The sequence below is a fragment of the Calidris pugnax genome, unplaced genomic scaffold (genome assembly GCF_001431845.1).
Source record: "Calidris pugnax isolate Ruff unplaced genomic scaffold, ASM143184v1 scaffold147, whole genome shotgun sequence".
NCBI lineage: Eukaryota > Metazoa > Chordata > Aves > Charadriiformes > Scolopacidae > Calidris > Calidris pugnax.
Window position 1 is genome coordinate 495102 of NW_015092359.1, and position 26438 is coordinate 521539.

A 26438-nucleotide genomic window follows, 5' to 3' on the forward strand; every position below is an offset into this window, starting at 1 on the left:
GGTTGATGGAGTTAGGGGCAAGAAAGTGTGGTGGCCACCGAGGAGCAGCATCCTGTTGCCCACCTGGCTGCCCCCCCCCTCGGACACAGGGGTAATCCTGCTCTGATACAGGCATGGAACCTGGCTTTTTTTTTTGTTGGTAAAGGTTTGGATCCTGACGAGGCCCAAACAAAGAGTAAAGAGGACAAAGAGTAAAAGCAGAAAATAAGGAATAACCTTGAGTGGGGCCCAATAAACTCCCCCCCCCCCTCCCCACCTCGGTGCCGGCCTGGGGATGGATGGATGTTAGGGGCGAAACGTAAAGTTAAAAATGCAGAATTGTGTTTGGTTGGAATGCTGTGGAGGTGACTTGACTGGGTGTGAGGCTCACCTGTGAAATCAAGGTAATTTTCTATATACTGTACTCTATGTATATACACACACAGACACTCTCCCAATCTCCTTATTGGCAGAATTGCATTTAGGTAGGACTTCTGTAACAGCTGGGTTGTAAATATATCGTTGTGTGGAATCACTTCTGTTGGTTGCTTGATTTGGGGTCTTTTTACCTCCTAGGAGTCTGTTGAGATGCTACATCCATGCAGGGTAAATGAAGCTGGCGTTATCTTGGAGCTTGGAACAACCTGGTCTGGTGGGAGGTGTCCCTGCCCATGGCAGTGGGGTTGGAACTGGATGATCTTTAAGGTCCCTTCCGACCCAAACCATTCTGTGAATCTATCAATTCTATTTTATGTCGAAAAAGTTGAACTAGTTTGCAGTTGTTGTCTTTTTTTTTTTTTTTTCTTTCTTCTTGGCAGGTGCCAACTCACATTTTCCAAGCTCTGCAGAAGATAGCTGGGACGCATCAGCTCTGAACTGAGAGCTGTATAGCATCAATTAACGCGGCACAGACCTTGAGCTAATGAACTTAGCTGAGTGCCAGGCTGTGCTGTTCCTCAGCTGGGCCTCGTGCTGCCGCAGCGGTTTGGGCTTCTGCTCGTGCCCAGCTGCGTGGCTTGAGTTTTGTAGAAATAGGGAGGAGATGGTCATTATCAGTCTGTATATTTAGAGTTGCCTAAAGCATGTGTAGGGCTTTTCTGTGCTCTTAGTGGATATTTTTTCCCCACAAGCTGAGGGTTGCTGCTGTACGTGGTGTTCAGGCTTGCAGAGCGTGGTGGAGATGCTGTGGTGGCTGTAGCTGCTGCCTTGGCTGTAGCACCAACCCCGTATCACTTCAGGCGTGAGGCACTCACAGCTCTCAGGGACCTTGCTGGAATAAAACTCAGTTGATGTCTTCCTCATCAGCATCTTGACCAGAGGAAGAAGCTGTGACCCCTTTGGGTGCTGCTGCCAAGGCTGCAATGAAGGTGCTCCCCAGGGATTGCTCAGCCTGAGAAGTAAGATCATAGAATGGTTAGAGTTGGAAGGAACCTTAAAGATCATCGGGTTCCAACCCCCTGCCATGGGCAGGGACACCTCCCACTAGACCAGGTTGCCCAAAGCCCCATCCAGCCTGGCCTTGAACCCCTCCAGGGATGGGGCAGCCACAGCTTCTCTGGGCAACCTCTTCCAGTGCCTCACCACCCTCACAGCAAAGAATTTCTTCCTAAGATCTCATCTGAATCTCCCCTCTTCCAATTAAAACCATTACCCCTTGTCCTGTCACTACACTTCCTGACAAAGAGTCCCTCTCTGGCTCTCCTGTAGCCCCCTTCAGGTACTGGAAGGCCTGTAGGAAGGGAGACTGTAAGGTCTCCCCGGTGCCTTCTCTTCTCCAGGCTGAACAACCCCAGCTCTCTCAGCCTGTCTTCATAGCAGAGGTGCTCCATCCCACTCATCATCTTCGTGGCCCTCCATTGGACCCATTCCAATATGTCCATGTCCTTCCTGTGTTGAGGACTCCAAAGCTGGACACAGTACTCCAGGTGGGGTCTCATGAGTGCAGCATAGAGGGTATAAAAAAAGATATCTTTTTTTATCCAAAAGGGACACCAGCTGAGGAATGTGCTGCCTTTACAGCTCAAACCAGCGCAGGTTTTCTGCTTGAGGAGCCTTCCCATGTCCTCTGTCGGGATGGAAGGCACCAGCATTGCCAGTAACTATCTCAGTGTCAGGACGTCCCAGTCCAGTAAGCAGTGGAGCAGATACTGGGATGCATAATGGTCCCGTCAGACGAGAATAGGACTCACCTGGCGAGTGAGGAGTGTAGTGCCTGGGAAAGCAGACGGAGGCTTCAGGGCACGTCAGGTTCATTTTTACCATCTTCATTAACCACAGGCTCTGCCCGCTCAACACAGGCTGGAGAACCTGGCACGTTGAGCGTGGGCAAACTCTTTTGGTGAGCGAGGCAGTTTGGCACCTGAGGGTGCTGTGGATGGGTTTAAACTGACGAGAAAGTGATGAGGTTCGTGTTGGTTGGAGAAAGCGATGAGGTTCATTCACCAGGCTGGTGCTGGTCTCTTCTCAGAGGTAATTTGCGATAGAACAAGAGGGAATGGCTTTAAGTGGCAACCGACAGAACAAGAGGGAATGGCTTTAAGTGGCAACAGGGTAGGTTTAGGCTGGACATTAGGAAAAAAATTGTTCACAGAAAGAGTGGTCAGACACTGGAGTAGGCTGCCCAGGGAGGTGGTTGAGTCACCATCCTTGGATGTGTCGAAGAGTTGTTTAGATGTGGTGTTGGGGAGGACTTTGTAGAGTAGGGTTGATGGTTGGACTCGATGATCCCCAAGGGTCTTTTCCAACCTGAATGATTCTATGTGTGGGAATGTCAGTTCCTATCAGAACAGTGGAATTTTTGATGCTGGTTTCATGGAGGTTGCAATTCCACCTTCCTCCCCTGCCGTCGCTCCTTGGCTACCGGTTTGGGGTTCAAAGGAATTTATGGGAGGAAGTACCCCAGGCACTCGGAAGACTTTCTCCAAACGTGGGTTTGCCTCACCTTATCAGAACGAGCCGGGGGAAGGTGACAGAAAGTAGAGATGTTGGGATTTTGTGCATCTCTTGACGCCGTTCCCCTTCAACGGGGTGCTCTTACCGCACCCCCGTGGTGCAAGACGGGCTGTGTGAAACACAGCGTTCCTCTCCCGGCTGTACACCGATGAAAGGTGGTCTGTTTAGTGAGTGGAGGCTGTAGCTGTACGGACAGTGTGGTGCACGCTCACTTGCCTTTTTAGCACAGGTGTAAATTCTGCCCCTTTTATCCCGTTTGGCTGCTGGAGGTTTTTCTTTTGGCGGCGGTTGCCGCCCCTGCCCCTCCCCGTTAACGTGTGTGTGAACTCACAGATAGAGGATGTCGCCGCCTGTAAGGGTGATGGTTGTTGGGCAACTTCCTGCTGTCGGGGTGACTCACGGCAGCGCGGCTGCGGCCCCGGCCATCGGAAGGGCTGCAAACACCCCCTCCCAGCCCAGCATCCCAGAGGGGCCCTCTGCGCCCCTATGGGGGGGTCTCTTCCCAAATCCTTGGCAGCAGCTTCCTTGGCTTCCAGAGAAGATGCCCGCAAGAAACAAGGGAAAACAAGAAAACCCTGAGATGTTGCTGCTCTCTTTTTTTTTTTTTTTTTTTGGCTGGGCCTTTATGTGTGATATGTCTTGATTTATTGCCTGTCCTATTACATGTGCCTTCTGACTCAGTGTATGCTGATGAGCTCTCTGTCCCATCCTCACCGTGCTCTTCTCCCAAGTAACAGGAGATAGGACAAGAGGAAAAGGCCTCAAGTTGCTCCAGGGGAGGTTTGGGATGGATATTAGGAAACATTTCTGCACGGAAGGGGTTATCAAGCATTGGAACAGGCTGCTCAGGGAAGTGGTGGAATCGTCTTGATACCACACTCGGGCTTTGTTTCTTCTCTCGGATGATGTTCAGTGTGTTCCTACCTTGCAGTTTGTTGCTACTTTTAGTTTCCAGGTTGGAGTGCGGTCCCTTGCTGGCTTCCTTTTAGACACTTTCACTGGGGCAAGTTACATGCTCGCCTAAAAGCTAATTACTGGATGTGGAGAGAGCTCAGCCATTGGAAAACTCGCATAAAGTAGAGCTGAGCGAGTGGGAGCTGGGGACACTTGCTGCCAAGCAACAGCATCAATCACTCATCCTCTGCTCTGTGAGGTCCATCACCAGACTGGTTATCATAGAATCATAGAATGGTCCAGGTTGGAAGGGACCTTGAAGATCACCAAGTTCCAACCCCCTGCCCTGGGCAGGGACACCTCCCACCAGACCAGGTTGCCCAAAGCCCCATTCAGCCTTTCCTTGAACACCTCCAGGGATGGGGCAGCCACAGCTTCTCTGGGCAACCTGTTCCAGTGTCTCACCACCCTCACAGGAAAGAATTTCTTCCTAAGATCTCATCTAAATCTCCCCTCTTTCAGTCTAAAACCATTCCCCCTCATCCTATGGCTCCCCTCCCTGATCAAGAGTCCCTCCCCATCTCTCCTGGAGCCCCTTTAGGGACTGGAAGGGGCTTTAAGGTCACCCTGGGGCCTTCTCTTTTCCAGGCTGAATAACAACCCCAACTCTCTCAGCTGGTTTGGTTTGGTTTAGGGATGTTGAGTAGTGAAAAGTATGAGCTAATATGCTTTTGGGCTTTTGACCATATGAGCCATATGAGAAGTGTCAGATGGCGTCTTGTACTTTGGTGGTCTGGTTTTGCTAGCACAGGTGCCTTTCAAGTTCAGAGAAACTTGTATCTTCTGTAGCCTTGCATCTGAAGGTGTACCTCAACGTATGGTTCAACTGGGCCATTCTTCTATCCAAGAAACCTGCTTGGTCCAGTTGTTCCAGTGTGGGATCACCGTATAGAAGAAAAGATATTTTTTTTTGAAGGAGAAAGCCAAGTTCAACAGCTGTGGAGTAAAATTAAGCAGAAGTTGGCCAGGGAGGTCATGGAATCATAGAATGGTTCAGGTTGGAAGGGACTTTAAAGATCATGGAGTTCCAAACCCCTGCCATGGGCAGGGACACCTCCCACCAGACCAGGTTGCTCAAAGCCCCATCCAGCCTGATCTTGGGGCCAAGTGTTTGGTTTTCAGCTGAAAATGGGGAGTTCTGGAACTTTAAGGTTCTGAAGAAGGCAGAAAGGCTGCATGGAAAGGATAGCATTATGTTTTCTGGTGTTGGTAAATTGTCACTGACACCAGCTGAAATGTAATGATATTCACTTCTATTTCAAGAGGATGGTGGAGAAACAGGCGGAGCGGTTACCCTGGAAAGGGAATTAGCATCAGAATTATTTTGGAAGGCATTTGCTCAAATGGCTCACTTGTGAACATATCAATGGCTTACATTTATTTTTTTTTTTCTTCATTTTAGTCCATTTAGCAAGCAATGTACTGAATTTAAGGAACATGACCCGAAGGCATCTTTTGAAAAGCTACCATTGGCAGTAAAGCGTTTTTCTTAACAGCACTTCCCCACTCTGTGACATCAAGGGATTTTCTTAATAGGTTAGATTTCACTGCTGGATTTGTTGGGGTTTTTTCACTTCCCAGTTTCTCTGTTAGACTGTTTTCATGGGCGTGTTTTAAAACTGAGGCACGGGGAAACTTGTCCATTAGTGACTGTAGCCTTTGGAAAGGCTTCACCATATCCAAGTCCCTGCAGGCAGCACTGGAATAAATGGCCCAAAGGCTCAGGGCCATGCACAGGGTCTGGATTAGGGCCTGGGCATGTCTGAGTTTATCTATCATTTTTGATTTGGATACTTATTTCAATCACAAAACAGCTTGTTTGTGTGTATGTGTACGTACTTCATAAAAAAAACTTAAAACTTTTTTTCATACAAACTAGATCTTGGGTGAAATCTCTTTCTCTCACTCCATGCCCTTCCCCAAGATAGGATAAGGGTTTATTCCCTTCCCCTTTTTAAATTTTGCATCATTTCTTAACTTTTTTTAACATCAGACCTTTTCATTGGTTTTTTTCTTATTCTTTTTTTGTTTGGTTGGGTATTTTGTCTTAAAAAAGCTTAAGGTTTGTCTGGATCTTGATTGGTTTTGGTTTCTTGTTTTTGTTTTTGGTTTTTTTTTTTTCAGATTGGTTTAGAGAAGCCAATAACCACCTTTTTAATGAGGTTTTAAACAATTATTTTTGCTTCCCCCTCCCTCCTTTGCAAACCAAGAGGAGGAGGAAGGGCCCTGAATGTCACGGGTGCTGCCCTGGGAGCATCTCAGGGTGCTTTTTGTCCCCTGGGGGGGCTGCAATCTGCCCGCTCTTCCCCTCTGCAGACAACGGGTCCCAGCTTGCCGAAATCTATGGCCGAGAGGCGGTTTTGTCCCCGGGAGACCGTAATGCCTTTAGTTGTCTTGGATACGTGACATCATATGGTGGTGTAATCAAATATAGGTCTTTTGCGGGGCCGGGGGTGGGGGGGGGGGAGGATTTCAGGCTGACCTCCAGCCCGCCGAGCCACCCCAGTGAGGTGGGCAGGGGATGGAGCAGGGCAGCCCCAGACAAAGGAGATAAGGAAAGGGGGGGAAGGTTAAATTAATGGGGGGGAAATGGTCTGGTGTCATGCTTTTAACGCTGCCGGTCAAGCGGATGCGGTGCTTTTTTTATCAATGGGTTTTCACTGGTGGTGCCCAGATTTCTTTTTGTTGCTTTTCCCTCTAACGCACCCAAAAACTTGTAGCTGGTGCTGTGCTGGGAGCGTGCTGGCTGCAAAGTTCATCCTAAACTCGTGTAAGCGAGGGGTGACAGTCATTTATTTGTCTAATTCTTGGGCTGTTTTATCAACACGCAACCCACGTTGATGTATTTAAGTCGGGACAGCCCCTGGTGTCGATACCCCTCCCGTCAGTGGAAGGGAATATCAGAAATCAATAGAAGAGTTTGCTGTTGGTGTAGTTGCATGCAAAGGCACGTACCCGTTTGTTAAAATATTCTCTCAGAGTGTGTATACGTTAGTACAAAAGTTGTGTGTAGAGGACACAGGTGCCCCAGCTCTGTAATTAGGGCTGCACGCCCCAAACCTGTTTTAAAGTCACTCTCATTAACCTAAGTGTGATACGGCTAAAAATCCCTTTTCCTGGATTAAAATCATATTCTACCCCTTGGACTTAGACAATACATGGTAATTTATTTTTTTTTAATTTATTATTATTATTATTTTTTAAATCAGTAGGGAAATTACTGCACTGTTAGTAGGTTCCAGGTCTTCCCACTACTGGCAGAGGTGACCAAGTTGCTCAGTCCCAGTCCTACAGAAATAAATAGGTACTTTAAGTTGTGGAGGAGGTTGTTCTAACCTGGGGTGCTGATGTTGTAGGGATGCCAAATGGCACCTTCCATCTGACGCCACTGGAGAGAACGTTAGGGTCAATCAACAGCAGCTCTGCTCACATACTAATTTGGCACAAACAAGGCTATGGCATCTTTTAACCAGAAGGCTGAATTCTTTCTTGCCAGGTCGGGGACCCCAGGTGTGGTGGCCATAGTACTAAAGTACTAAATGTCTGTGCACTGTTACCTGCAACGCTGCTGGTTTTGGAGAAGGCCACTTTTGGTGGGATGGAGGTATCTGCTACGGCTTTGTCCCCTGAAAGTAGCAATAGGACGAGGGGCAATGGTTTTCAACTAGAGCAGGGTAGGTTTAGATTAGATATCAAGAAGAAGTTCTTTACAATGAGGATGGTGAGACACTGGAAGAGGTTGCCCAGAGAAGCTGTGGCTGCCCCATCCCTGGAGGGGTTCAAGGCCAAGCTGGATGGGGCTTTGGGCAACCTGGTCGAGTGGGAGGTGTCCCTGCCCATGGAAGGGAGGGTTGGACTAGATGACCTTCAAAGGTTCCTTCCAACCCAACACATTCTATGATTCTATGAAATCGAGATTTCTTCAAGAAGGGCTTCTCCAAAAAAAGTGCACTTCCCTGCTTGGTAGAGGATATGCTCAGTGGACTTCCAGTGTTTTTAAAGCAGTTGGCCTAGGTTTAAAGCAGCTTTGTATTCTAAAATGCTCATTCATCAAACCAGAATACAGGGGTGCTCAAGGTCTTCCTTCAAAAAAGTGGTAGCTGGGGACATATAGGGAGGCGTGCAAATCTGTATTGGGCTGATGTGTTGGGCCAAGGACCTCCCAGGCCCCATAACCTCTCCCAAACTTAGCTCTTCAATGAGTTTGAAAAAAGATTGTAGAAATATTACCTTGTCTTGCGACACTGAATCTTTTCCAATCTGTTAGGGCTTCTCTGAACCTGACTGTGACCTGGATACACCTTAATCCTTAATCGCGCCTTTCAGACCTGGGTTTGGGTCGCAAATGGTGTGGAAGAACAGGACTTTGCTGGGCTTTGGGTGCCGGATCAGCATTTATCAGCAGGGAGGTCCTCTCCTGGCTTTTATGGGTGCTCTTGAGTGATGCCAAAAATCACAAGACTCCTGGAAATAAGGTTGTTTCCCTCTTCCCTCCCTCCCTCCCTGTTTCACATCAGTGCTTGGGTGGGAGCACTGTGGAGAGCAAATCCTAGTGTCTACCTCTGACTTTCTTTGCATCAACCTTTCTAGCCATTACACTAGGGGAAAAAAATACCTTGAATATGCTTGGAATCTCAGATGTTATCATGATGTCTGCATTGAGAGCTGCTTCTGTGCTCTTTCCTGGTCATCTCTGTTCACGAAACCCTGCTAGCTTACAGCAAAGACAGCTTTGGACAGCACAACCCTTATACAGAATACAAAACCCCAGCTATTGGAAGTGGTAATCTTGAAAATGACAGCTTGGAAGCTGTGTATTTACAGCCCCATCTGCTTACGGCCAAGCAGAGCACATGTGGAGAAAAAGAAATTGTGAATTTTGACAAGACAAGAGGTAACAGGCACAAACTTGAACATAGGAAGTTCCACATCAACGTGAGGAAGAACTTCTTACCTTTGAGGGTGGCAGAGCCCTGGAACAGGCTGCCCAGGGAGGTGGTGGAGTCTCCGTCTCTGGAGACATTCAAACCCCACCTGGACAAGTTCCTGTGCAACCTGCTCTGGGTGGCCCTGCTTTGGCAGGGGGTTGGACTAGATGAGCTCCAGAGGTCTCTTCCAACCCCGTATCATTCTGTGATTCTGTGAATTTTGGATGTCCTTAAGGGTCAGTGTGAATGAAGAGGGGCTTCAGAGAGCACACAAGCTGACCAGTTGTGTGCCTTCAGGCGTGCTCCAGTGGCGCTGCTGTTGCTACCCACCAGGCTGCCAGAGGCAGAAAGCAATGCTGTCTCAGCAGAATAGAGATCCTCCTATGGTCTGTGTGGCTCTTGAGAGGTGAGGAGGTCCTATGGGCTATACAGTCCTTGGGAGCATGAGAGGTGAGGAGGTCCTATGGTCCGCATGGCCCTTGAGAGGTGAGACGGACATTAACGTGTCTGTTAATGAGCCTATCTGTGGGGTACCCTTGGAGCTGCTGTGGTTGATCTTTGTCTAGGAGAAGGGCAAGCTTTTGATGGCTTTGCAGTCCTTTGCTGTAGAAAGGCTGCCGGTGTTGGTTTCTTCTTTGGACTGGTGCAGCAGCGGGCCAGAGTAAACTAGTCAGAACTGGAGGTTACATCAGGTGAAGCAAGTGTAGGGTAGCCTGGGATCAAGCACGTTAGGTCGTTGGGACTGAGGTGATGCTGTCTAGGAACAGTGCTTGTCTCCAGAAAGGCCGTGCCAAAATTATCAGTTGATGGTCCTCAATGTTACCCCTCTCATCACTGCCATTGCAATGGAGTTAAGTATTACTTCATTAAAATAACTCCTCCTCTGCTGTTTCTATATTTAAATTACCCTTGGCGCAGTATTCGATCCAGACCACTGAAGAACAACCTTTGAAAACTGCAGTAATTATGGAACTGTGATTTTATATTTTATTTTCCTTTTTTGTTAGATGTTAATAGTCTAATAATGGCCTTTAGAGCTTTCTAGAAAAAAATACTTTAATTTCTGCTGATGTATTTGTGTAGAGGATGGGCGAGGTGGTGAACTTGGCACTAAGCAGGTAATATGAGATGTGGATTTTTGTAATGCATCTACTAAGGGAAGGTGGCACCAGCCTGTGTTATTTGCTATAAGCATATTGCTTGCAAAGAATTATTTTTTTAAATAGGGTATTAATTATTCTAATGATTCTCTGCTAAGACGTAATGGTGTGCAAACAAATACCGTGTTGACACCACAATACCTCGGTGATTTTAAGTGCCAGTTTAATGAGTTAACAGGTTTTTCTCCCCTCTGTATTTTTGAGAGGACTGTGAGAGTGCCCAGGCCACGTCTGGGTTGTAAAACAGACTTTATTGCCCCACGTTCACCGAAGGAATAAATCCAGTGACCCAAAACTTGCATGTGTGTGTGTGTGTGAATGTGGATGTTCCTGAGCTGCTGTGCTGAGTGAAGAGTTGCAAAGGGATGTTTCGTGCAACATGAACCGAGGGTTAAAATTACTGATAGGCAGCTGAGAGGTGTGAGCCAGTAGGTACCTGCCCAAAGAGGCGCTGAACAAGGAGGTAAAGTTACTCATTATAAGGCAAACAGTGCAGCTCGCGTTGCAGCAGGATTTGGGTTTGTCTCACTTTATGATTTTTATCACTAGCTCTTTGCTTGTTTGGTTTTTTTTTTCATTTTGGGAAGGATTGAAAAAGTGACATAAGCATATGTATACATGGCTGTGCTTAAAGCCTGCAATCACTGCCTGCCAATATAAATCTGCTCTGATGGCTCGGGGGAGAAGTAAATTGTAGGGAGAGCAAAGCTATTTTTGACCAGCTATTGGAGTGGTTCGCTTTGCTTTATGTTTTCTTTTTTAATGACTGAGCTGGTAGTTAATCACGCCCATCCCCGCACTTAAATAGAAAATTTGGGGATGGCTTCCAGCAGGAGTACTGGTGAGCACAGGTGCAGGTGTTGCTGTCAACCCAGCTTGGCAAAGAGCTGGTGAGAAAGCGTGTGAGCAGATGAAAAGAGGAGGAGAAATTGCTGGTGGGAAACCCAGTGCACGTTTTTTCTGGGGGAGGCACAAGTTCTGCACCCCACGCCTGCCCGAGGCTGGCAGGGCTCTGGTTCCTGTTAGGGATTGTGAGATGGAGGTATCCTCTTGTCCTTCTGTGTCACACACGTCATGCCTCCATCGCACACATCGCTCTCCTCCTCCAAAATAAAGAGGCTGGGCAAATACATCTCCAGCCAGGTTTATCGAATCATGGAATGGTTTGGGTTGGAAGGGACCTTCAAGATCACCCAGGTCCAGCCCCCCTGCCATGGGCAGGGACACCTCCCACCAGACCAGGTTGCTCTAAGCCCCATCCAGCCTGGCCTTGAACCCCTCCAGGGATGGGGCAGCCACAGCTTCTCTGGGCAACCTCTTCCAGTGTCTCGCCACCCTCACAGGAAAGAGTTTCTTCCTAAGATCTCATCTAAATCTCCCCTTTTTCAGTTTAAAAACATTACCCCTTGTGCTATCACTCCCTCCCCATCTCTCCTGTAGCCCCTTTAGGTACTGGAAGGGGCTCTAAGGTCTCCCCGGAGCCTTCTCTTTTGGACCCAGGCAGCTCCATGGGACCAAGCTGAACTGATGGGCTGGCCAGATCTTTCCCTGGTGCAACGGGGAGGCAGTACTTGGGAATGTCTGTGACTTGTAGAGGCTTGTAAAGACTTCATTTGTGCTGAGACCATTAATTCACTTGATGCCAATTTAAGTTTTGCAACTTCTTTTTTACTCTTTGGGCAAACACTTCTAAGTAGAGTCAATTTACAACATAATGAGTAAATGGATTAAAAAAAAAAAAGTTAATGTGAGTGTGGAATGGATTAGATGCTACTTGTTGAGGTCTTTTTCAGATTTCAGATGTTGACATCAAAACAGCTATTATTTCTTTTTCCAAATTGCTGTTTCAAGATAAATAGAGCATTTCCAAGTGCTTCCCATACCTTTTGGTTATAAACTGGGGATGAGAGTTAACATGTGTTCATGAGATTACTGGGGGTGCTCATATTGGACCCTGGCTCTCATCGTCGACTGGTGGTATCCCTGCAGGGTGTGGGGATGGTGCAGCACTGCCTTTGGGTTTGGTGGGCTCAACGTGACTTTGAAGGTTTCCATTGATTGCTGATGGTCTCCTTTGTTTGCAGAGCAATAAAGCTAAATGGGTCCAGTCACTGGAATGACTCCGGATAAGAAAGCTGAAACGCCAGGAGCAGAAAAAGCTGCAGGACTACGGCAGTGTCACGGGATGGGAAGCTTGCCCGACGCGGGCGATGCCGGCCGGCCAAAGGCCACCGTGGTGGACAAAGATTCTGCAGACGACGAGCTCACAAATTTGAACTGGCTGCATGAAAATACTAACCTCCTAACAAACTTCAGCCTCGGAAGCGAGGGTCTTCCGATCGTTAGCCCCTTGTATGACATTGAGGGCGACAGCGTGCCATCCTTCTCGCCATCCTGCTACCAGAACCCCCCCAAAAAGTCCTCCACTTCCAAACCCCCCTACTCTTTCAGCCTTCTCATTTACATGGCGATCGAGCATTCCCCCAACAAGAGCTTGCCAGTCAAGGAAATCTACAGCTGGATCCTGGAGCGCTTCCCCTACTTCGCCACGGCACCCACCGGCTGGAAGAACTCAGTCCGACACAATCTCTCCTTGAACAAGTGTTTCCGAAAGGTGGAGAGAAGCCATGGCAAGGTGAGACCTGGTGGGAGGGAGGTGGATGGAGTTTGAAATTCAGGGGGAAACGGAGAAGAGTCAGTTGTTCTCCAGGACTTTTTGGGGTGGTTTTTCCCCTCCACGTCCTCTAGCACTTTATTTGCAGCTGTAGATGGTTTGGAAGTGCCACTTTTGACAAATCACAGGAGGACAGAAGTCACTTGAGTTTGTTATTTTGGTGCTGACCTGGGTAGAGCTAACTGTGGTGCATCCTTTTTAAAGCCAGCTAACAGGCAAAGGACCCTGTTTCTACTCACTTATAGTTTTGGTAGCCTGCAGTACCCAGCCTGATATTCTGAACATCGGTCTTAGGATGTCTTTTTGCTGGAGCTTCTTAAACCCAGTGCTCTCTCTCTTTTCCAATGCTGAAGTTTTGAGGTGTGTTCTCTCCTTCCCTGCTTTTCCAGCATGGCCATGGCTGCGACTGGGAAGCAGAAGAGATGGGGGACATACACTAGCATGGGTGTTTGCCCGTTTTGGGTGGAGATGTGGTCTTCTGCAGGGTGCCCTTTGCTTGCAGGCCGACTGCGTGTAGGTGGCTGTTTCTCAGTCTAACAGCTGTCTTTAATATTAAACTGACTCTTTCCCTTCTGATCTCTAGCTTGCCCATTAAATTCCTGCATTTAATATACTGTTATATACGTAATAAATGTTAATATACTTGCTTTAACCTGTGTCATAACACCGTGTGTCTCCGCCTGGTGCGGACACAAGCCAAGGGTGCTCTTTCCTGTACAAATCCTTCTTCTGACTTGTACCATTTTACTGGTGACTTCCTTCCTCCCCGCTCTCATTTCCCACCCCGTTCCTCAAAGACTTGGCTCCGGCTTAAATAAACCAACCAACCACATAGCAAAAGTCAACAAACAAATTCTGGACCCGTGTGCTTGGAGGTCAGCCCGTGTGGTAAGAGGTTTGTTATCAGAAATGCATGCAATGCCTGGCGTGCTCAACAGCTTCTCGCTGTAGATAGAGGTCCTGGAGCTGAGTGGGCATCAGGAAGGATGGCCTTGTACTGGTAGGACTGAACATCACCACTTCTCAACATCCCTACTTTTACATTAAATTGTTAGGTTGTTGTTTTTCCAAGCAGCAACTTTGCCCTGAAAAAAAAAAAAAAGTATTTTTTGCTGCTGCATGGTGAGTCCAGTCCAACTCCCCCATAGCCAAGTCCTGATGAGTGTTAGATGGGCTTTTAATGTGGCTCCAGGTGCTGTAATGGAGTAACTGAGATACTGGAAGGTGTGCCTACATGACAGACGTGGACCTGAGCTGTGACCACATGCTGTCACAGATGGCGAAGGTGTTCTTAAAGGACTGCGTGGCTCTATCTGGGAACAGACACAAGAGTTTCAGAAAAATTGGGGCAGGGAAATCTCCTAAATCCGTGTACCAAGTTCCTGCTGTATGTGGATCTGCCAAAGACCAGCCATTTCCAGCCTGGAAACCCTCATTGTCTAGGAGTTACCAGTCAAACCTTGTGTCTTGGCACGTGGGCAGCAGGACTGGCCGGTCCTCTACTTACCCTGCCAACTCCACCTGGTCTACTGGGAGGTGTCCCTGCCCATAGCAGGGGGTTGGAACTCCATGATCTTTGAGGTCCCTTCCAACTCTGACCATTCTATGATTGCTGGGCTCAGAGTGGCTGAAGGAAAGCCAAAGCATGGCTTGCTGCTGGGTGAGACACTTCTAGTAGGAAAAACACAATGTAGACTAGATGTCACCACTACCAGTAAGGTGATACTGATGTGCACTGTCAGCATTTTCCCAAGGCTCTAGAGACTGCACAGCTTTCTAATTCCTAAGAAACAGAAACTGCATTTGTCAAAAAAAACCAAAACAAAAACCACCCCAAAAAAGTCCCTCCTGAAGCTTTGCCAGAGCTTCCCCATTTCCAGCACACAGTAGTTCAATCTTTACCCTCTACCCTGCTTAGAAAAGGATTAGATGAGGGTACTGCTCCAAATTCTTTCTACAAAATAAGCCTGTGGCACACGCAGACGCCACGGGGGATGTCAGGAATCCTGCAGACCCCTTTGGATGAGCTCCTCGGGTGTCACTTGTTGCAGTGAGTGGCCATAGCTTGCAAGCTTGTCTTGCTGGTCATAATTGCCTGTAACCATGTGCCAGCAATGCCTCTGGGTGCTTCTCTGAGACAGCAAGATAATTTTGTGTTTTCTTCCTTTTTTTTTCCTTTGTTAATGGCATCTTAATTGTGTCTCAAAGGGAGCATGTAGTCGGGTTTTTTCTGTCCCGAGTGCCTGTGGAAGCAGAGGTGCCTGTGGCACGCTGCACCAGAGGAGCATGTTTTATTTTGTAACGTCAGGGTAAGAAGGGCTTTAAAACCTTTCAGGTGAATCTGGGCTCTCATATTGGAAGACTGGAAATGTGTGGTGTGACAGGGGGTGTCTATGCCCTCCTACCCCCATGGTGGGACAGGCTGCTTTCTGGCACCTCCCTGCCTATTGCTGTCAGCTACTAAATCATTTCTTGGAGGTCTGGCAGCAAAAGTATGAAGAGTCCTTCCTCATGTTTGCCATAACGCTAATATTTTGGTTTGGACTTCATGTTTCGAAGTGAATCTCCTGATTTCCGCCCCCCCCCCTCCCTTACCCACATGAGCTGCCACTGCAGGGCAGTTTTGGGGCCCGTGAACTGGATTCATTTTGGTTGGCGCTAACCTGGAGGAGGGGAGGTGCTGCAGGAGTGCCCTGACTGCTCCCAGACGTTGTCCACAAGACCCTGCTGTCGCAGATCTGGAGTAAAAAAAAAAAACAACCTCCAAAGCACGTGCAGGTGATCCCCCAGGACCAAGTCTGTCACTTTGCAGAGCTGTTTCCACTGAGCTGCACAACGTCACACTGCAGGTGTAGCCATGGATGGTGGTTTGCTTTGCACGTATTTTCATGTATATATGGCAAATTTCTGCTAAAACATACATTAGCCTTTCTGTATGCACCTACGGTGATGCTGCTGGATCTATCAAAGTGGTTTGTCAAGGTTTTCCCCAGGTGATAGACTTAGGAGCTGAAATACCCTATCTCATTAGAGCTACAGTTGAGCTTGTGTCATCCAGACAGATGAGATGTCAGTGATTCTCTGGAAATGGAGGTTGGAGCTGCTGAACAGCAAGGGGATGATGCTGGAGCCAGTCCCTGGGCCTTCCAGTGTACCTGCTGTGGCCCTGGTGCCCCTGGAGATGTGGAGGTGTGATTGTGGGCCAGTGATTCTCAGAAGACATGGGTAATGCTCTTTGCATCTTTAGCCCTCTCATGTAGCCTGGGGGTCGGGGGGACAGAGGTCTACAGAGGGAGGTTGCTTTTTCTGAGGGAGCAGTGTCTGATGCCCAGCACAGGAGGACCTGAAGTGAAAAACAGGTTGGAGCTGGAAGCCCTGAAGAGTCTCCGTGCTCTTTGCTGGACTTGCTTTTACAACTGTGAGCTTGTGAATGTTTTTATTAATCGATACCACTGAGGAGAAGAGGTGTGAGGAGACCTCTCTTTTGCTCAGTGTCTGATTTTAGGACAGATAATTTAGAACAACTCATTTTCTTATTTATGTTGAAAGAACTAGCAGGTTCAAAAAATATTTTTTTTTTTCTTTATATAGTAAAGATGTGAAGAAGCCATTGAGAAGAGCAGGAGGTGCTTTATCATAGAATCATAGAACAGTTCAGGTTGGAAGGGACCTTGAAGACCATCAAGTTCCAACCTGCCTGCCATGGGATCTATATTGCTTAACTTTTGGCATATCAAATTTACTACCAAGAATGACTAGCACAGTGGTGCTTACGTTGTTAGGCACATCAAAAATACATAAATTAGGCTTTCAGATTTTGGGAAAAGTAGGAATAATCCATTGTGTAGCTGGGCATCCAGCAAGTTGCTCTGACAGGGTGGTATAAAGTTAAATGAGTACGTGGCTGTATCTAAGCAAAGGGAAAGGAACTTTGGTTTCTTACTTGGAAACCTGTTAATCAAAAGACTGCTGATCAATTCACCTGGACAGACACTTACATTTACAGCTGTATTTATTTAACAAGTGTCTAAATAAGGTTTACAGCCTTCCAATGGACTTCCAGGGCTTTAGAGGAGGGGCTTTGGAGATGCTATCCCAAGCTGCAAGACAGGTGCTTCTTTACTGTATATCGAGGGTCTTGGGACCCTGTGCTTGGTTTGGGAGCATCCATGCGGGTGACCTGAGGAGCTGCCTGAGGACCACGTACATCAGCCATCCAGCGGCAGGTGCCTACGTCATTGCACTGTGCTGCATCTCAGGAATATTAAATTAGAAATCTCTGTGACAGCCTGGCTCCTGGACGCTTCTAATTCGCAGTACTTCTTTCTTGCAGGTCAATGGAAAAGGTTCATTGTGGTGTGTTGACCCAGAATATAAACCTAACCTTGTCCAAGCACTGAAAAAGCAGCCGTTTCCCTCAGCGCTCGCCTTCTATACTCCGCCGGCGTCACCACCAAGGTAGGTGAATTTTCTCATCCCGGTGTGGTGCACAGTTATGTTACTCCACCCAGCAGAGGAGGTGCCCATGTGGATGTTGATGGGTTGTTACCAGCTGCCACCTGAGAGAAGAATCAGGTTGCTCAGAGAAGTTGTGGATGCCCCATCCCTGGAGGTGTCCAAGACCAGGCTGGATGGGGCTTTGAGCAACCTGGTCTGGTGGGAGGTGTCCCTGCCCATGGCAGGGGGGTTGGAACTGGGTGGTCTTTAAAGTCCCTTCCAACCCAAACCATTCTATGATTCCATGATTCTATGAATTTGAGTGGGACTTAGATGAGACTGGCGAGACGAGGAGCTGTTATGAGCTTCCCAGATAAAAAGTCCCAGGTGTCTTCATAACTGTGGGAGAGTTTGAAAAGAGGTGGGAGCTCTGCTGGATGCTTACTGGTGAGCCACATTTCTCTGGAGGTCAGGCATTCCCAGGAACTGGAGCAAAATCCTCCTTCAAGCACAGTTCCAAAAACAATCAACGCTTTTATTATCTGAAGTGCTTAGAGAGGCTGGACTAAGAGGGGTGTTTTCCTCCAAAGCCATTAAAAGCATTTTACAGCCAGGATGGGAAGAACAGCCTTTACCAGAAACATACTCTTGAGGTGGAGCATGCAAGACTTCTGAAACGAGGGCTTCCTCATCTGACACATTTTTTTTTTTAAGATTGGGCAACAGATTTTGGAGAATTTGAAGTCAACATCATGTGTTCTCGGCTGAGGAAGAGGAAGAGCAGCTGGGTCAGGCTATAGAGAGAGGGCAGAGGGGAGGAGGAAGGGCAGAAAGCAGAGAGGAACACATTGCTGTTGTTGGTGAGCTCAGTTGTCAGGTAGGCACATGGCAGGTTTATCTAGTTCAGCAAAGAATTTGGGTGAGATAAGAGATAATTAAGGCCTCTGCGCATTGCCCTGTGCCTTGACCTTATCAGTGAGGAGTTTCCCTCACAAACAGGAGGAACTGGGATTACTGGAGCAGGATGTAAAGCTGGTAAACATTGAGCAGACATTTCTGAGGGTCCAACAGGCATTGACCCTGAGAGCTGGCACCTCCATGGAAGCCTTAGCTGTCTGGCCACAGCTGAATGCCTGGTGTGGGCTCTTCCAGGTGGGCTTGTAGTCTATGAGATGCAGATATGGTCTCTGACCTTCCGTCTGTAGATCCATAGTGGATCATCTTGGCTTTGAATGAGCCAGGCAGAAATGTCCCTCTTTCCAGCTTTCTGCGTTACTAAAATAACCCTGAAGTCAAACTGGAAAGTACAAGATGGCTGGTGCTATTGTCAGGCTTTGTTTTATAGGAACAAAGATGTTGAAACTACTGTAATTGGGCTCTAGATGATCATGTTTTTACAGGCATTACTGTTTCTACACAGTGGCATGCACTTCTGTTTTTTGGTACAACTCGAGCGAAGGTTTGGTCCTCGAAAGCTTTGTTAACACTGCCAAACATTTAAAATTGAGAATCGCTGAATAATACGGGTTGGAGGGGACTTCTGGATGCTGTCTGTCCAGCCAGAGGAGCAGAGGATCAAGACAGACTCAGCTGAGGGCAGGTTGTCCAGAGCTTTGACCAGTTAAAACTTTTAATATTTCCAAGGTCTTCAAGATGATTCCAACGATACAAGCATTGAAGTATCTCGCTTGTATAAATACAACGTACTGAAATCAGGTGTAGGGAAGGAGAGATTTTTATCTGAACACTGAAGTACTTGCAAGATCAGGACTTTGATTTGAAGCTGTTGTTTTCAGTAAGTTGTTTTTTTTTTCCCTTTAGTGAAGGCTTAGTCACACTTGCCAACAATCACAATTACAAGGAAATCCTGGTCCTAATGAAGCCACATGGCAAAATTCCCACTGACTTCAATACGTGAAGGATTTTGCAGTGCTTGTATTTATAAGGGCAACAAAATAAAAACATTTCAAGGTACTCGGCTTCTCCCTAATGAAAGCTGGTTTATTTTCCTTTAATTAAAAAAAAATATTGTGTGACTTTCAGTCATATGCAGGAAAATAGATTTATTATTTTCCCTTCCACGTTGAAAAATTCTTGGATTAGATTTAAATTCTGTTTGGGGGAAGGACCTCCCAGGGGGCTGCCTTGTGTGTAGAGAGAAAGAGCAAGCCCAGAGGTGCAGCTGGAGAGAGGCTGGAAGGACCATCCAAGTTTAACAACAGGGTGATGCTTGAATTTGACTGCAAGTTCCTGAATCTTTTTCTGTGGGAGGGCTTGTGTTCATAATCATTTTACAGTGTGTTCGTGGGGAATACACCTATCACTCAGCAGCATTTTAAAATAAAATTTAAGGTGTTACTTTGAGCAGAAGCTTTCCAAAGCTGTAATCTGTGTCTAGTTACACTGAAACGTGTATTATCATAGATGATTGGCATTTTATTCCCGCACAGCTTGTTCAACAAGTCGGTGCGAGGCCCCTGGCTACGTTCTGTTTCTAGTACTACATGTATTATATCCCTGGGCTCTAGGGACTGCTGTGGTCCTCATCTTGCAAATACTTTATGCATATGCATAGCTTGCCTTAATCAATACTAAGCATTAATTTGCCGTAGGAAAGCTGTATGTGGATATGATTCCTGAAGGATCTGAGCTCAGACGAAAGGATGAAGAGGTTTAGCATCTCTTACCTGCAGGCTCCATGTTGGAATGGGTCCATTTCTTTCCTTGTGACTTTTTTTATTATTTTTTTTAATTTTTTTCCCCATTTTGGGATAGGTTCCCTTTTCATTCCATCACCCCCGCAAGAAAACATACTGGTCAGTGAACTTGAGTTTTTGAGTTTGGATAATACGATCCCAAGTTGGAGCAGCAAGAGTATTAAATGGGCATCCCTCATTAACAGCTGTGCAAAGTAGCTGATCTCAGAGTGGTTGAGATGTGAAAAATATTTTCTTCAAAATTCACCTTAAAGAATGAAGACTCTAGTTTTAAAAAAAGCTATAAAAAACTAAAGTAATTGTTTGGGTTTTAATCAATGATCTAGACAAGGTTTCAGCTGGGAAAGAGTTAATTTTCTTTCTAGTGATTGCTGTGAAAGGAATGTCAATAATACCTATTGTTTTTAGTTGTTGCTAAGTGATGTTTACAATATTCAAGGACTTTTTTCAGCTTCCCATAGAAGCATAGACAGAAGGACGGAATGGCCAATGGAATATTCCGTGCCACAGACATCATGCTCAGTAGATAATTGGGGGGTTAGTTGTGGGGGGGCATGAATTCAGAATCACTGCTCAGGACAGTGCTAATTCTCTGGGCAGTGAGAGTGATCCCTGTCATTATTATTATTTCTGGTATTTTTCCTTTTCTATTATTGTTTCTATTAAATTGTCTTTATCTCAACCCACAGGTTAGTTGTGGGGGGGCATGAATTCAGAATCACTGCTCAGGACAGTGCTAATTCTCTGGGCAGTGAGAGTGATCCCTGTCATTATTATTATTTCTGGTATTTTTCCTTTTCTATTATTGTTTCTATTAAATTGTCTTTATCTCAACCCACAAGTTTTTTTTCCTCCCTTTATCCCCCTTCTTTTTCCCCCCTCCTTCCTGGGGTGGGGGAGAAATGTGATCAAGTGGCTGTGTGGTTCTAGTTCCTGGCTGGGGTTAAACCATGACAACAAGTAATTAAAAAAAAAATAAACGTTAAGCACTTAGCAACTTCGTGATTTGGGGGGGGTGGATTTGTGTCTGTGCCTTATTCTGGAAATCAGAGCTGCCTGAATATGATAAATATAAAAGTTAAACACACTTTAACAATAGAAATCACCCCACTAACCCCATAAGGTTGTTGTTACAGGTTGTGCTTGAAACTGGGCAGTGAGAGTGATCCCTGTCGTTATTATTATTATTGTTATTTTTCCTTTTCTGTTATTGTTTCTATTAAATTGTCTTTATCTCAACCCACAAGGTTTTTTTCCTCCCTTTATCCCCCTTCTTTCTCCCCCCTCCTTCCTGGGATGGGGGAGAAATGTGATCAAGTGGCTGTGTGGTTCTAGTTGCTGGCTGGGGTTAAACCATGACAACAAGTAATTAAAAAAAAATAAATGTTAAGCACTTAGCAACTTCATGATCTGGGGGGGGGATTTGTGTCTGTGCCTTATTCTAGAAATCAGAGCTGCCTAAATATGATAAATATAAAAGTTAAACACACTTTAACAATAGAAATCACCCCACTAAGCCCATAAGGTTGTTGTTACAGGTTGTGCTTGAAAATTCTGCTTATCACCCTCTGAATTCTTCTAGTGATACTACAGAAGGTGCATATTGCTGTGATTCATGCAATTTTAATAGCTGTGTACTATTTCTGCTGTGTTTATTTCTAACTGTTTGCTAGTACCTTTATAATGAACTGATTAATTAGGACTGGGTGTGTAGCAGAAAACCATTCGAAAGCTTTAACTTGCCCTGTGGGTGTTAAGCAGCACTTTGCCAGGTGCAAAGCTGGTCTGATCCATGCCAAAAAAAGCAGACAGCATCACCAAAACAGCTCGGCTTCAGATAACTTTAAAATCAGCAAATATTTTGGCTTGGGGGTTTTTTGTTGTTGTTGTTCTTCCCTAGATTTTTGCAGGACACTACCTTTTGTTTTCGTTCATCTCCCACCACTGTTTTGAAGAGCCACAGACACAACTGGTCCTTACCTCTTCTGTTGCTCCCAGGCTCTAAGCATCCCTGTGTAACCTAATGTTTTGTTCACATGTAGGTTTTACTTACTAAAAGCCTACATATCTTTATTTAAAATCTAGCCTTTAGGCGGGTATGTAAAATCTGTGGAAGGTAGCATCTCCTGCCAACAAGACTTTTGCTTAGACTGTGTGTTTTGAGGTGTTCTCCAAATGCTGATGATGGCTTATTAACCCATCAACCAAGGTGTCAAGCCATCTACTGAGAGCAATAGAAATTGTCCACCGAGCCTTGGTGTTTGGGTCGGTTTTGTTTGTACCCTTCTCTGATCATAGTTTTGTGCCTACTATACTTTGTACAAAACCTAATCAGGGCTTGGCTTTGACTTGTTGAATTTCTTTTCAGTAGGTCTGCATCCCCTCACTACCTGACTTCGGTCCTTCAGCAGAGCCATGGCCGGTCTCTCAAAGGTAAATGTTTAATTTTCTTTCACTCTGCTCCTCTGGGTTGAGTAACGAGCATGTACTGAACCCCCAGCTGATGTTGTGTATGGACCTGCTCTGAAGGGTCTGCTAGAGGATGGAAAAAAATGATGTAGTAGAAAGCATGCTCGTTATTTTAGCCACTTGTGTATTCAGTTTAAATCCATAAGATTAATTTCAAGGTGTAATAGGGGACATCTCGTTCTGCCAGCAAGGTATTTAGCAGACGCATCGCTCTCAAATACAACCTACTTAATGAATAGCCCAGTAGAAAACCAGTCTGAAAGCTACATATCTCTACACCAGTCTTAGTGGTTACCAAGAACTGAGAACAAAAGGCAGCAAATTTTAATGTATAAAACTTAGGGATGTTGCCAAGAAGCTGGGCACAAGCTGGTGTTATTGCCAGTGTAGTTATGGAGGAAGCCTAAGTTCTGGACATTAACCCACTTAACCAGTAGCCTCCTGATGTCTGTTTAGTTTAAGGTATCATCTTAAAAATTGCAAAAGGTTCATTTTAACTCTTGGGAGAGGGAAGTAGGATGGGTTTAATATATGGGCTCTAAATACAGACCTTGGTATTGTAGGCCGCAGTGCTGCTTCTCAAGCAAGTTTACATCCCTCTGTGTTTCCTGCACTGGTCATGAAGTAGGTGCAGGAGAAAACAAGTCACGTCCACAAACAAAAGCTTTTATGGAGAACAAGCCTTATGAGGAGCAGCTGAAGGATCTAGGGTTGTAGGGAGGTGGGGGTTGGTCTCCTCTCCCAATTAACAGGCAACAGGACAATAGGAATGGCCTCAAGTTGCACCAGGGGAGGCTTAGGTCAGATATTAGGGAAAATTTTTACACTGAAAGGGTTATTAAGCGTTGGAACAGGCTGCCCAGGGAAGTGGTGGAGTCACCATCCCTGGTGGTATTCAAAAGATGGGCAGATAGAGCGCTTAGAGATACAGTTTAGTGATGTTTTTTGTCAGTGGTAGGTTGATGGTTGGACTCAATGATCTGAAAGGTCCCTTCCAACCCAGGCAACTCTATGATTCTGTAACTGTTATTTTGACCAGAGTCACCAAAACTTGGTGGAGAAAGATTATATCAGTCCAAGTCACGCAGGGGAGGTTGATATAGCTACGCCTGTGCTTTTGTAGCACCAACAAACCCAAAATGGTTCCCTACTGAGAAAGAATGCAGGTTTTGGGGGGGTTTTGTTGTTTTTTAACAATAGAAATCACCCCACTAAGCCCATAAGGTTGTTGTTACAGGTTGTGCTTGAAAATTCTGCTTATCACCCTCTGAATTCTTCTAGTGATACTACAGAAGGTGCATATTGCTGTGATTCATGCAATTTTAATAGCTGTGTACTATTTCTGCTGTGTTTATTTCTAACTATTTGCTAGTACCTTTATAATGAACTGATTAATTAGGACTGGGTGTGTAGCAGAAAACCATTCGAAAGCTTTAACTTGCCCTGTGGGTGTTAAGCAGCACTTTGCCAGGTGCAAAGCTGGTCTGATCCATGCCAAAAAAAGCAGACAGCATCACCAAAACAGCTCGGCTTCAGATAACTTTAAAATCAGCAAATATTTTGGCTTGGGGTTTTTTTGTTGTTGTTGTTCTTCCCTAGATTTTTGCAGGACACTACCTTTTGTTTTCGTTCATCTCCCACCACTGTTTTGAAGAGCCACAGACACAACTGGTCCTTACCTCTTCTGTTGCTCCCAGGCTCTAAGCATCCCTGTGTAACCTAATGTTTTGTTCACATGTAGGTTTTACTTACTAAAAGCCTACATATCTTTATTTAAAATCTAGCCTTTAGGCGGGTATGTAAAATCTGTGGAAGGTAGCATCTCCTGCCAACAAGACTTTTGCTTAGACTGTGTGTTTTGAGGTGTTCTCCAAATGCTGATGATGGCTTATTAACCCATCAACCAAGGTGTCAAGCCATCTACTGAGAGCAATAGAAATTGTCCACCGAGCCTTGGTGTTTGGGTCGGTTTTGTTTGTACCCTTCTCTGATCATAGTTTTGTGCCTACTATACTTTGTACAAAACCTAATCAGGGCTTGGCTTTGACTTGTTGAATTTCTTTTCAGTAGGTCTGCATCCCCTCACTACCTGACTTCGGTCCTTCAGCAGAGCCATGGCCGGTCTCTCAAAGGTAAATGTTTAATTTTCTTTCACTCTGCTCCTCTGGGTTGAGTAACGAGCATGTACTGAACCCCCAGCTGATGTTGTGTATGGACCTGCTCTGAAGGGTCTGCTAGAGGATGGAAAAAAATGATGTAGTAGAAAGCATGCTCGTTATTTTAGCCACTTGTGTATTCAGTTTAAATCCATAAGATTAATTTCAAGGTGTAATAGGGGACATCTCGTTCTGCCAGCAAGGTATTTAGCAGACGCATCGCTCTCAAATACAACCTACTTAATGAATAGCCCAGTAGAAAACCAGTCTGAAAGCTACATATCTCTACACCAGTCTTAGTGGTTACCAAGAACTGAGAACAAAAGGCAGCAAATTTTAATGTATAAAACTTAGGGATGTTGCCAAGAAGCTGGGCACAAGCTGGTGTTATTGCCAGTGTAGTTATGGAGGAAGCCTAAGTTCTGGACATTAACCCACTTAACCAGTAGCCTCCTGATGTCTGTTTAGTTTAAGGTATCATCTTAAAAATTGCAAAAGGTTCATTTTAACTCTTGGGAGAGGGAAGTAGGATGGGTTTAATATATGGGCTCTAAATACAGACCTTGGTATTGTAGGCCGCAGTGCTGCTTCTCAAGCAAGTTTACATCCCTCTGTGTTTCCTGCACTGGTCATGAAGTAGGTGCAGGAGAAAACAAGTCACGTCCACAAACAAAAGCTTTTATGGAGAACAAGCCTTATGAGGAGCAGCTGAAGGATCTAGGGTTGTAGGGAGGTGGGGGTTGGTCTCCTCTCCCAATTAACAGGCAACAGGACAATAGGAATGGCCTCAAGTTGCACCAGGGGAGGCTTAGGTCAGATATTAGGGAAAATTTTTACACTGAAAGGGTTATTAAGCGTTGGAACAGGCTGCCCAGGGAAGTGGTGGAGTCACCATCCCTGGTGGTATTCAAAAGATGGGCAGATAGAGCGCTTAGAGATACAGTTTAGTGATGTTTTTTGTCAGTGGTAGGTTGATGGTTGGACTCAATGATCTGAAAGGTCCCTTCCAACCCAGGCAACTCTATGATTCTGTAACTGTTATTTTGACCAGAGTCACCAAAACTTGGTGGAGAAAGATTATATCAGTCCAAGTCACGCAGGGGAGGTTGATATAGCTACGCCTGTGCTTTTGTAGCACCAACAAACCCAAAATGGTTCCCTACTGAGAAAGAATGCAGGTTTTGGGGGGGTTTTGTTGTTTGTTTTCAGGGAATTCCTGCTGAAATGCAGCATTGCTGTCTTTCTGGTGTCCCTTTCCTTATCCCACCAGGATATACCTACTCTTAGAGGTTTGAATGAGTGTTAGATTAACAAGGACTTGGCCATAGTTCTCTCCTATGGATTTGGACTTTTGCTTTCCATGAGGAAAACCAGCCAGCCATGTTCAGGTTAAAAAAAAAAAAGAAAAAAAGATGGAAATCTGTTTTTTATTGTCAGTCAAATGCCAATTGAAGTAGCAACAGCTGTTGAACAGAAGATGGTTATTTTGTTTTCTCATATGTACTTTAAAAAAATGTACTTCATTTAAATAATTTTCGTGGGCCTCGGTACCAGAAGGGAGCTATACACAGCATGCTGGGATATCACAGCAGTTCTTTTGAAGAAGCCTGTTGAGCACAGGTCTTGGACCTCAGTAGCAAAGCTTAACCCACTGCAGGCTTATCCTCATCAAAAATAATCTTTTTTTTTTTTTTAAAAAAAAAGGTGCTGGAAAGTGAATCATGCTCATTTTTTTTTAAAGGGCTGATTCCAAGAAAAAGCGAGCATGTGTTAATTTGTTGTAGAGGAGTATTGCTAAAGGTCTTTCAAAAGGATGATAAAAGGCCAACAAAGTAGGAGTTGAGCAGTGGAGCAGACATCCAGCTCTCCGGCTTTGCTAGCGCGATGGGCTTTGAGGTGAGAAGGTTGATTTTTAGTTTTCCACCACAAACCAGAAACATCAGTTAGGTAGCAAAGCCAAGGGTTATTTTAAAGACAGCTGCCTGGTCCACGGATGATAATTACCACGCGGC

The 26438-nt window shown here is 45.8% G+C and overlaps 1 protein-coding gene across 4 annotated transcripts in view; it reads left to right on the forward strand.

The window, feature by feature from the left end:
- FOXN2 (forkhead box N2) overlaps positions 1 to 26438 on the forward strand; it is an 85973-nt gene that overhangs the window by 53430 nt on the left and 6105 nt on the right. For 3 of the 4 annotated variants that reach the window (XM_014962351.1, XM_014962352.1, XM_014962350.1), the window contains 3 exons: positions 12058 to 12608; positions 16981 to 17105; positions 22170 to 22234. In XM_014962351.1, the coding sequence (XP_014817837.1) occupies positions 12072 to 12608; positions 16981 to 17105; positions 22170 to 22234 (727 nt within the window). In that variant the 5' untranslated portion in view covers positions 12058 to 12071. The remainder of the gene's footprint in view (positions 1 to 12057; positions 12609 to 16980; positions 17106 to 22169; positions 22235 to 26438) is intronic. The other variant, XM_014962353.1, reaches the window with a different exon arrangement.